Source organism: Piliocolobus tephrosceles, chromosome 9, assembly GCF_002776525.5.
Source record: "Piliocolobus tephrosceles isolate RC106 chromosome 9, ASM277652v3, whole genome shotgun sequence".
Taxonomy (NCBI): domain Eukaryota; kingdom Metazoa; phylum Chordata; class Mammalia; order Primates; family Cercopithecidae; genus Piliocolobus; species Piliocolobus tephrosceles.
In genome coordinates, this window is record NC_045442.1 from 40,066,060 (window position 1) to 40,078,061 (window position 12,002).

A 12,002-nucleotide genomic window follows, 5' to 3' on the forward strand; every position below is an offset into this window, starting at 1 on the left:
GGGGGGGGGGCGGTGGTGAGGGAAGGTTGAATATGTGAAGCATAGAGGGCTTTGAGGCCCTGAAACTAGTCTGTCTGATACTGTAATAGCAGATATATAACATTACACATTTGTCAAAATTCAGAGAACTGCACAAAGGATGAACCCTCATGTAAACTATGGACTTTAGTTAATAATAATATATCAATGTTGATTCATCACACCACACTAATGTAAGATGTTAATAACAGAGAAACTGATAGAGGAGATTGGGAGGGAAGAGGAAACTCTATACTTTCTAATCAATTTTTCTGTCAATACCACTCTAAAAATAGTCTATTAATTAGTATATATATATATAAAAAAAAAACAGACTTGCTGAAAACCCATACTGCTAGGAAGTGGAAAAACCAAGATTCAAGCCTACATCTTTTTTGCTCCAAGACACACATTTTTACCTCTGTTCTTGTCATCAATCATGACTAATTATTTACATAGTGTATCTGTTTTTTGAGGATCACATTTCCTGTGGTGTATGTTTTATAGGTGATGTTAGATGAGGCAAAATGTGTAGAATAATAAGAACCTTCTCCTTGGTCATGTCCAGCAGTCCAATGGAGTATCGTTCACAGTTCAGATATGTTCTAACTGTGTAGAGCGCTTTGTGAAACTGTCGCTCAACATCTGTGAGTTCTTCAAATACTTTATTGGCTGACCACATAAGGATCTGAAAGTAGGTATCAAAAAGAAAACAGTTAGAATAAAGTATGCTATGGAGAGAGAGAGCATTCACCACAAGAAAACATGAGGTGCTTCAAATGAAATGAATGCGTATCGTTGGAAAGTGCAGTTCTGATTTTGAACATATGTACGTCCAACAAGCTACTCAGATCCTCTAGGTGAGATGATGAGTAGACCTTTGCAAGGCTGCGGGTCTATGGAGAGAGAGAAGCTATGATTGGTCCCTGTGTCTAAATATTTTGGCTCCAAAGGGGAAGTGCCCTGAAATTGGATGCAAAGATGGTCCCTGGGCCGAGAATCCAGTATTGGTGGTCCACTGGCTCCTGTTGGCCCTCATGAGGAGAGAGCCACCGACTTCCTTCCATGCATCCTGAGCTAGTTGGAGGTAACCTTACCTGGAGAGTTGGAATGGGAAGGGACTTCCCTCTCAGCCTCTACCTGTGCATTGTACTGGTGAGAAAACTGAGGTCCAGAGAGTGGGCCAGACTCAGGTATCTTGGGTACCAATATTGCTCTTTATCCCTCTGTCTCATGGAAGCAGGAATAATGTGCTCCTCAAATTAAGAGGTTTCCTATGACCCAGGAATTGCTACAAGCTTTGTGTGAGAGGTGATCGCTAATAGTCACAACAACCATCTGATGTAGGTATCATAATTGTCATCACCATTTCATAGACAGAAATGCCAAGTCCACTTGGGATCTCGACTGAAGAAAGCCAAGCCAGTCGTGCACACAATTGGAGAGCTTGGGGTGCAGGGGAGTGTGGGTGGGGAGAGTGGCAGGAAGATCATGAGAGGACACTTGGGACTGAAGTTTGGGGGTCTGCTCCACGTGGCTTAAACCTCCAGGAGGAATAGGAGGGGTCTGAATTTGTTGTCTCTGGACGGCTTTGTCAGAATAGGTCAGTGTGGAATGATTAATGCTGCCTTCCTTTTACCTGGCTTCTTCGGGATTCAATATTGTACATGTAGCTGGTATGATGAAGCTTTAGGATGATAGACACAAAGTTGAGGTATTTGGAAAAGACCTACAGATGGCAGAGAAGAATAGGTTATAGTGTGATATCTTTTCTTTGGTTATACAACAAATAAATTTCCTGAGCCTCCAACCAGATGCCCATGGTTAGCATTACCTCTTCATCCTGTTTGGAAAATTCAGATGCATTTACTTTGTTAACTGCCATGATCACAGCAAGAACCTCCTTGCCCATCACGATTGGGGTTGCCAGCAGGTTCTTAGTGACATATCCAGTTTGCTTGTCCATGAAGTCAGAAAAATGGCTGTTCTGAAAGAGATAGTCACACGTTTGCCAAAGTGGCACAGAATCATGGAGTGGTAGATCTAGGGATGATGACAGATCATTCTCTCTCATTTAAATGCTACCAACAGATAACCAGGGCTCCAGTACAGTGGTCCCCAGCAAACAATCCCACTCCACCTGCCATCCTGTGACTGCATAGAATGGAATTGCCCATTTCAGAATAAGTGCTTCCCACCTGAGCTATGGCCTATTTAGGTTAGGCTGAGGTTGGGCCAAAAGAAAAGAGGTGATGAGACAGCCAAGTGGAAAGTGAGGTGCTAAGAAGAAAAGAGGGGAAGGCACAGGGTTACAATAGACAGCAAGTGCATGCAGAGAAGGAGAGCACAGCTAGGAATACAGACAGTTCATAGAGCGCTTCTCTCTCATTACTAAGGGAAAACATGCACTTGAAATCGTCAATCCATATGTCATAACATAAAGCAAAAATTATCATTCCCCCAATCTAGCCTACTAGAAGAAAGCTCTGCTAACTGCTGGTGTGTCTCCTTCTATGCCTTTCTCTGTGCTTGAACAAAGAATTTTCTATTTTTTCTAAAATTTGCTTTTCTAATTGCTTATAATAGTTTCATCACTTAACAATGTCTTCCAGACTTCCCTGAAGACCACTGCATATGGATGTGAACTCACCTCTTGGATTCGTGCACACTACTCCACCCTGGGTGCTGTACGATCCACTCAACTGTCCTCTATTGATTCTGCCTGTTTATAGTTCTCCCCACTACCAACAGTACTGCACTAATCCTTCTTACTTTTATTTTTATGTGATAGATTCCCAAAAAACGAAATCCCTTTTGCTGGATCAACAGGAACATACAGTTTTTATTTACATAGATTACTTTGATGAAAGATTCACATTCCGTGGCTGGGCGCGGTGGTTCACGCCTGTAATCCCAGTACTTTAGGAAGCCGAGGCAGGCAGATCACCTGAGGTCAGGAGTTCGAGACCAGCCTGGCCAACATGATGAAACCCTATCTCGACTAAAATACAAAAACTAGCCAAGAATGGTGGCGTGCCCCTGTAATCCCCGCTACTCAGGAGGCTGAGGCAGAAGAGTCACTTGAACCCGGGAGGTGGAGGTTGCAGTAAGCCAAGATTGTGCCATTGTATTCAAGACTGAGCAACCTCTCCCAAAAAAAAAAAAAAAAAAAAAAAAAAAAGGAAAAGGAAAAGAAAAAGAATAACTTCCACTGAGCCTGTGTGAAAGGACTGAGGACTACCTGCTTGCCAGCATCAGATGCTTATCAGGTTTTTAATGTTCTACCAAGCTTATGTCTTTCATTCCTATTTTTTTTTTTTTTCTTTGGGAGAGAGGAAAGTGGATCTTCCCAGATTCAGGCCTCTTAGAGTAGATTTGAGAGACGATTCTAATCCACTGGCCACTGCAGAGGCTGAGCGATGAGTCTAGAGAAGTGCACAAATGGAAGGGCTTGAGAAAAAGGTCGAGGGAGGCAATTATCTTATTAGTTGTCATTTCAGAGAATAGCCACTTAAGGTGAGTTTAGACCCAGCCTTCCTTGGGTCATGGCATTTTTCCCTTTGAACCTAGGACTGCAGTTACAACTGAACTCTCAGCCTTAACTCTGAGACTTGTTGGCCAAAATTAGTGTGGTGTTCCTTCCACAGTTGTATTATTTTCATTTCCCTGTGTTGGCAGTGCCTCTAAAAGCAGCACAAACCTTGGAGACTGGATTCTGTCTGGTTTCCTGAAGAAAAAAAATGTAAGAATTTTCTGTGTGCATTTCCAGGCCAGAGTTTCCACCAGGGAACAAGGGCTGGCTGGCCAATAGAACTCACAGAGCTCAAATGAGATTAGCAGTCCTGAGACATGCCTCAGAATCACCTGCAGATTAATGCAGCAGATGCACTGAATCCTAATCTCCTACAGTGGAACCTGCACTTTTACGTGGCCCAGGTAATTCTTAGGCTCAACCAAATGGGGAATCACCAGAAATGGTGCTGCTTTCAGAGGAAATGTGTGATGGAAAGGGGATCAAGGCAGCCCTTCAGCCCAGATCTCTTCTATACCTTTCCCAAAGTGGAAGCACACAAACCAACTCTTTAGGCATCAGCATTTAATAAAGGCAAGGAAGGTATTGGAGTCAGACTTTCTTGGCTGAAACTGGGCCCCAATGTACTAGCTGTATGGTCCTGGGTGTGTGACTTACCTTCCGTGTCCTCGTTTTCTAATCTGAAAATAGGGGTAACACTTCCATCTACTGCCTAGAATTCCTGATGTGAAGATAGAATAACAAAGTATAGGCTGAGCACTTAGGAAAAAAAAAAGTGTCTGGCACATAGTTAGATATTCAGTAAGTACTGGGAAGAGAAACTTAGTACTTTTCTAGGCTTTCCTGAATGAGAAGTAGTTCTTTTGCAATTACCATTTTGCATCTAGCTTTAATTTCCAGCCCGTAGCTGGATGTAGGCCTCCCATCCTGCGGAGCACCCTTCCTCCAGAGGGCCAGCACACTCCCTCAAGCCACCACGAACCACCACATTCCTTTTCTATCCACTTTATCTGTTACTTCTCTCTGTTTCCCCATAGGATCTTCACCCTCAGACCAAAGTGTCTGCAGGCTTTGTTACATTCTTTCTCTTAATCTGCTGCTTGTCTAGGCCAGCTCCCATTGTTTCCCTTCTACCCTGTTATCCATGTAGATCATACTACCTTCATTTACACAGCCTGGGCACTAAAGGAATCATCGAAATACCAGAAACATGTGCCATGGGATGAAGTTAGCCAGGACTTTTTTTTTTTTGAGATGGAGTTTCGCTCTTGTTGCCCAAGCTACAATGCAATGGCATGATCTTGGCTCAGTGCAGCCTCCGCCTTCTGGGTTCGAGCGATTCTCCTGCCTCAGCCTCCTGAGTAGCTGGGATTACAGGCGCTCACCACCACACCTGGCTAATTTTTGTATTTTTAGTAGAGACAGGTTTTTGCCATGTTGGCCAGGCTGGTCTCAAACTCCTGACCTCAGGTGATCCACCAGCCTCAGCCTCCCAAAGTGCTGAGATTACAGGCGTGAGCCACCGCGCTTGGCTGGCAGCACTTCTTTGCAAACACATTTCACTCTGCGACTTCAAACTTAATGCCACTTTATTCCAGATTCTAAACACAAGGAAATGTTCTTAAGTTCAATGGACTGTTTTGAGAAAATGACTTGCAAGTTTCAAAACTTAATACTTGCTTATTATTGCATCTGAAAGCCCTAGATAAACCAGCCATCAAGTTACAGGATGGACGTGGGGAACGGGTTTTTGTGTTTTATTTTCACTAGCTCAAAAAATCTTTAGTGAAGTTTCTTTGCATAAATCCTGTGTGTGCCCCTTGATGGTTCTTCAGAGAAGCCCTTGAAGGCAGCTGGAGAACATTGTTTAGAGCAACAGGAGGCCTGATCCCTCATCAGATGTCAGTATTGCTAAATCCTGATTAAATACCATTAACCCCTGAGATCCAAGGCAGAAGTAGAGGAGGAAAGAAAGAGGAAGGAGGACTTTTAAACCACAGTCAGAATCAGGATCACCCATAGTTTATGGACAGTTTTCCCAATAGAGAAAGAAACAACTTAAAGAGGATATCTCTCAGTTTCCTATTGGTAAAAGTCTTCCTCTCAGCACTTTGGGAGGCCTACGTGGGCAGACCACAAGGTCAGGAGTTCGAGACCAGCCTGGCCAACAAGGTGAAACCCTGTCTCTACTAAAAATACAAAAATTAGCTGGGCATAGTGGTGCGTGCCTGTAATCCCAGCTACTGAGGAGGCTGAGGCAGGAGAATGACTCAAACTTCGGAGGCAGAGGTTGCAGTGAGCCGAGATCGCGCCATTGCACTCCAGCCTGGTGACAGAGCGAGTCCCCTTCTCAAAAAAGAAAAAGTCCTCCTGCCTTCAGCTTGTTTTAAAACAGGCAATAGTCATTGACCCTTTTTTGGCCAACCATATCCAGCTCCTAAACCCCTACTGGCATAATGACAATATTATCACGGCTATCATTTATTGAGCATCTGCTATGAGTCAGGTCCTTTATACACATTTAATCTGTACATTGGCTTATCTCCATTTCTTAGGGGTAGAAACTCCATCACACAGTTGCTAAGTCACAGACATGGATCTGCACCTAGCTCTGATGCCAAAGCCCTCTCCCCATACCAATGGCTTCCCTGTTACCTTCATGGACCCTCCAAGGCTGGGAGTATGTAGCTCTGTACCTTTGTTAGGTGTGAGAAGTCTTTCCCTCACCTGCGCCCACACTGCTAATCAGAGGAAAGTTGTGTGTGGTCAGGGGTGTGGTAGAAAGAGGGAAGCCTCCAAGACCTGAGTTATTGCCCCAGATCTGCCACATCCTGTCTACCTGACTTTGAACGATTCCTACTACATAGGCTGGAAATAAAAAATATGATCCTTGTCAGAGAACGTTGTTTAAATTGCCAAGTGCAATGAAAAGAGGAAGAATTAATCAGATATTTCATTGGAAACATTAATTTCTACTTCCTTTCCCATTGCAAATCTTATTGCAGTGGTTAAAGCATGTGAAACTGCAGGAGTGTAAGGTAGGCACACAGAGCACTGGACACATACTCAGCTACCTCTGTTCCAACCCTTCTCATCCACAGACACATACCGTGGACGCCGGGGAGATACAACTCCTGTGGCCTCAACTTCCAGTCCTCCATTGGACAGAGCCCTCCATTAGACAGGGCTAAAGACTTGATAAGCCCCTTCCATCTCTAATATTCCACAGTTGATTTGAAATTCACTTCCTCCTCCTGTATCTGCTCACTCAATAGACCAGTGGTTTTCAACACTGGCTGCATATTAGAAGTACTTGGGGAGCTCTTTAAAAATACCAATGCCTGGGCGGGGCACAGTGGCTCACGCCTGTAATCCCAGCACTTTGAGAGGCCGAGGCAGGTGGATCACCTGAGATCAAGAGTTCAGTACCAGCCTGGCCAACATGGTGAAACCCCATTTCTGCTAAAAATACAAAAATTAGCCAGGCATGGTGGCGCACACCTGTAGTCCCAGCTACTCAGGAGGCCGAGGCAGGAGACTTGCTTGAACCCAGGAGGCAGATGTTGCAGTGAGCCGAGATTGTACCATTGCACTCCAGCCCAGGTGATGGAGCAAGACTCTGTCTCAAAAATAAATAAATAAATAAATAAATAAATAAATAAATAAATAAATAAATAATAAAATAAAAATACTAATGCCTGAATTCTAATTTTTGAGAGTCCGCTGTAACAGTAAAGCCATTGATATGGTTTTCTGGATTATGTTTGTTTTTTGAGACAGGGTTTCATTCTGTCACCCAGACTGGAGTTCAGTGTGTGAACACAGCTCACTGCAGCCTCAGCCTCCCAGGCTCAAGCCATCCTCCCATCTCAACCTTCCAAGTAGCTGGGACTCCAGGCACACACCACCATTCCTGGTTTATTTTTGTATTTTTGGTAGAGATGGGGGTTTCCTATGTTGGCCAGGCTGGTTTCAAACTCCTGGGCTTAAGCCATTCACCCACCTTGGCCTCCCACAGTGCTGGGATTACAGGCATGAGCCACTGCACACAGCTTACTGTGGTTTTCATGTATAGCCAGAGTTGGAAATCCCCACTCTAGAGGGGAAAAAAAATGAAGAAGCAGTTGAAATGAAGAACCAATGAGGCCTCTGTCTTTCCCGTAAGCACAGAACCGTATCTGTCTTCAACACACATTTCTCTGTGTCCCACCCAGAACAGCCAGGAGCCCTCCAGAGAAGAGAGGAGAGACTCCCCACTCCCAGGTGAAGTGCTCTGTCCACGCCATGATGCTCACCATGGATAGCCGCAGACCAAAACCACCTCCAAGCAGCTCCATGTCTTATTTCCTTCTCACCACGGAGAACTGGGCTCATCAAAGTATAACAGCAGAAATCATTTTACCCATCTCTTCTTTAAAAGCCTTTCAAAAAAATTCCTGAATGTCACTTTTTAGAGTTTGGTGTGCTACTGGGGATGGGCTCAGTTCAGGACCCTCAAGGAGCATCTTCCCATGAGAAAAACCTCAGGATGTGCGGACATTGCCTTCCAGTTGGTTGTCTAGAGAACTTTTCCCTAAGGAAGCGCATCTGTTTAGACATCTGAGTGGCAGTCAGCCTCAAAAGCAAACTTAACCCAGCTTAAACTCACTGAAAGGAGGAATTATTCAGGACTGAAGGCCCTACCGGGCCCCACAGTAACCCTTGCACCTGAGCAGTGTTCTGTGGTTGTTTGCAGAGTTGCTCATGTTTGACGACTTTCATACCTCTTGGGTCTGTGTGACCCTCCCCCTGTAATCAGCTTCAGGAGGCATTTAGGAGATTATCCTCCTGCCTCTCCAGCTGCGCTATTCACCCCTGCACAGAAAGCATTTCACAGGCTGTTCCCATTCAACTCTGTTCCATCATAATCCACTTCTCCCTTTTTGTTAATGGTAAACCGTAATAATGGAACACATGTGTAGAGAAGGAGCTGCCAGGAGAATCTCCAAGCTGGTACCCTTGATTATTGCTGAGGGGAGGGATGATGGGTGATTAGCATTTCCTCCTTTGGTTTATTTGTATCTTATAATTTTTAAAAAATGAACATGTATTCTAATGGTAAGAATAAAGTTTTTCTACTTCTATAAGGGTCATCGCAATGCCTTGTATTTGTGCAGTATGCTGCTGGTCTTCAAGAGGGTCCAAATGTCCCACTTACATGATTGGAATTCATTCTTGAAAGATCTGGGCTATGGAGCAGTGGGAGTGGTCAATTGCACTTAACCATCACCTAAATTCACATATGTAATGAATTCCAAATTTGAACATCTGAACTTTCAAATGGCATCTTTTTTTTTTTTTTTTTTTTTGCACATTTGGTTGATAGATGAAAGCACTGATTTACTAGCAAATCTATCCAACAAACCTGAATGTTTTCAAAGGACTGTGAATGAGAGGCATGGGGAGCAGCTGACAAGTTTTGGCATCTGGGCACGTTGGCCCATCTCCCTGGTGGGGTGGTTTGCTTTGCTGGTGTCGTGAAAAGGAAAGTCCTCCAGAGCACTGGAGGAGGTGTAAGGGAGGGGGTGTGGAATGCACCAGGTCCAGGTAGGATCGCCTGATAAAGTGCCCAACTTTACATGGGACATACTTACGCTTCAGAAAATAATAATTCATTGTTTATCTGAAGTTCAAGTTCAACTGGGCAACTTGAAATTTCATTTGCTAAATTTGGCAACACTAAGCCTGACTGATCCTCTTCCCTGCCACCCACATTCCCCCGATTATTGCCAAACTAATGCCACAAGGATAGCACTATCTCTGTTTCCCATTGGTTCCTCCCTGACCCTGCCAAGACCTCTGCCCCACTGTCATAATGCCACCTACCTTTTTCACATCTGGGACATTATGAGTTTTCTTCGTGTGAGCAGCCCAACCCACTATCCCAATGTCCAGTGGAAACACAACTTCTTTGTCAGGACCCACCAGGTTGTCGTCAAACTTGGAGGTGGGGGTGACATCCAGCAACCTAGAGGCCACCTCAGGTACGCCGTTCCGGGACCGGCACAGGAACATGCTGCAGCGGTCAGCCTGGAGCAGGTGGGCCAGCCTCTGCAGGGCCCTGTGAACCCCCTGCTCCGGGGTGGCCTCCTCCTCCTGCACGGTCCACAGCAGCTCCAAGCACAGGGCCGACTCCTCCACCTGGGTCAGCTCAGAAAAGGACATGCTGGACTGGACTGGCACCTGGCTGTTCTTGAAGATTTCTCCCAGCACCTCCACCCGCAACTTCCTGTCGAAGTACTCCTTGGCAAACTGAGGGTTCTCCTCCAGGTATTTCTCCACGGCATCTTGGTTGATCTCACCCATGGTGCGGCTTGCTTTGCTGCTGTTGTTCAGAAAGGACGACCTTCAGAGCACTACCTGAGGCAGAGTGATGAGAAGGAAATACATCCTTGTGGAAATTACTGAGGAAACCGTAAATGGTCCCTCATAGGACTTCCAAAGGTCAAGCAGAAAGCAGAGCTTTCAAACTGCCTGTAACTCTTGGGATGTGACAGAAGGCCCTGGCTTAGGGTGGGATTCAGGAAGCAGAGGATTAAAGAGTTCTTCAGGACACTAAATCTCTGAGCATTAGTAGCTCATAAGTCCCCAGCGAATCTTCAGAGCATCTTAGATCAGCCCAGCAAGTAGCAAGTTGAGGTGTCTATTCCAGAAAAAATAACTGAATGTCAGCTGTTGTCCGCAGCACGGAAGAATCACTGACATATCCATGAATGACATGACGTCGGCAACAATTGGCACCTTGAATCATTCTTGTATGATAGCTATAGGAAGTAAAACTATTTAGACCTCAGAAGTGCTTGGATTGTTTTTGTTTATATAGCAACTTCAATGAACATCTGGGGAATATGGAACCGTTTAGCATCACCACAACGTAAAGGTGAATATGAACCTTTCCTTTTCTTAAGTCTTTTGATCACCAAGGTTGCTTAGCCTCCTCTTTCTCTAAAACCCTCACCTCTCAATCCCCCTCACTTTAGAAAGCTTGACCTCAGAAGTGTTTTAAAGGAATAAACCTCAAGCTTATTACTAAAGAGGTGGACATAGCAAAACATTTGCCAACGATCCAAACCTAATCAAGTCATGATTGAATAATAACCCTTGTCGAGAGACTGTAATTACAAAAGGTAACCTACATAGTTACTAGCTGGGTTTTTCTGCTAAGTATATTATTTAGGATTTTGTTTTCAATAGTAATAGCCAGACGTCATGAGATTTTGCTCCAACATACAGTCTACTAAATCTACTAGATGATAGATATCTTGTCTGTTGCTAGGATCCTTAACATCTCAGGGGCTACTGGCATAGAAAGAACACTTACCACTACTTAGTTTTATTTAATGTTCACTTTACTAAGCTTTTACATCTATTAAACACATTTCCTCAAATATTTAAACACTATTATGCAACTAATAATTCAAACTATTAATTCATGAACCAATTGCCTTCGATACTTAAATGTTGGTTTCAAACTTAGTCAAGGTGTTTTAAACACTTCAATAAAGCTACAAACTTAATATGACAAATTCTCTTAAGTGGAAAACACACACATGTTACAGTGACTCTAAAAATTATTGTTACACTCACATTTAAGTTTGCTTCAAAAATAGAAACCCTATGAGTTTCATCGAGTTCTCTAAGCTTTACCTCTCTAGAGAGATAGTAATTTTTTTTTTCTTTTTTTTTTTTGAGACGGAGTCTCACTGTGTCACCAGGCTGCAGTGCAGTGGTGTGATCTCAGCTCACTGCAACCTCCGTCTCCTGGGTTCAAGTGATCCTCCTGCCTTAGCCTCCCAAGTAGCTGGGACTACAGGTGGGTGCCACCATGCCCAGCTAATTTTTGTATTTTTAGTACAGACAGGGTTTCACCATGTTGGCCAGGCTGGTCTCGAATTCCCAACTTCAGGTGAGCCACCCACGTCAGCCTGAGAGATAGTAATCTTAATGGTCATAAAAGAAAAAGAGATCCATTGAGAGTGCACATTCCCTGTTGAGAATTGAGAGATTCTTGGTGGGAAACATGGTGTTCCCAGGGGTACAGAACTCAAACAGTCATTTGTTGAGTTATGCCACTTCTTATGATTGAGTTTCACCTGCTACCTCAAAGCACCTTGTCAGGTGCACACATTTTCTTGGACTATCCTATGTCACACTCAACTCTAGTCTCAGGAGGTTCCTCACTGGATGACTATTTACTTCATAATTATTATGATAGGATTATTATAATTAGGATAATGCAGAGGTATATTTCCCATGAGAGAGTTGAGTCAACTGAGTCACCTCTCCTATGGGACCATCCTCCTCATCTAACAATTTTGGGCACTCTTTTCTACCTAGTTGTTTTGTGTGACTCATGGCACAGTTCCTACTTCTCCCAAAAGTATGTGGCATGCTCACGATTTCCTGGTTTCAT

The 12,002-nt window shown here is 44.1% G+C and overlaps 1 protein-coding gene across 1 annotated transcript in view; it reads right to left on the reverse strand.

The window, feature by feature from the left end:
• The window catches only part of PDE6C (phosphodiesterase 6C), a 53,031-nt gene extending 42,947 nt beyond the window's left edge, over nt 1–10,084 (reverse strand). Inside the window, exons 1-4 of the mRNA XM_023226299.2 lie at nt 9,416–10,084; nt 1,853–2,005; nt 1,658–1,747; nt 566–706 (exon numbers count right to left, since the gene is read on the reverse strand). Of these exons, the coding sequence (XP_023082067.1) occupies nt 566–706; nt 1,658–1,747; nt 1,853–2,005; nt 9,416–9,895 (864 nt within the window). The 5' untranslated portion in view covers nt 9,896–10,084. The remainder of the gene's footprint in view (nt 1–565; nt 707–1,657; nt 1,748–1,852; nt 2,006–9,415) is intronic.
• Nucleotides 10,085–12,002: the final 1,918 nt, after the last annotated feature.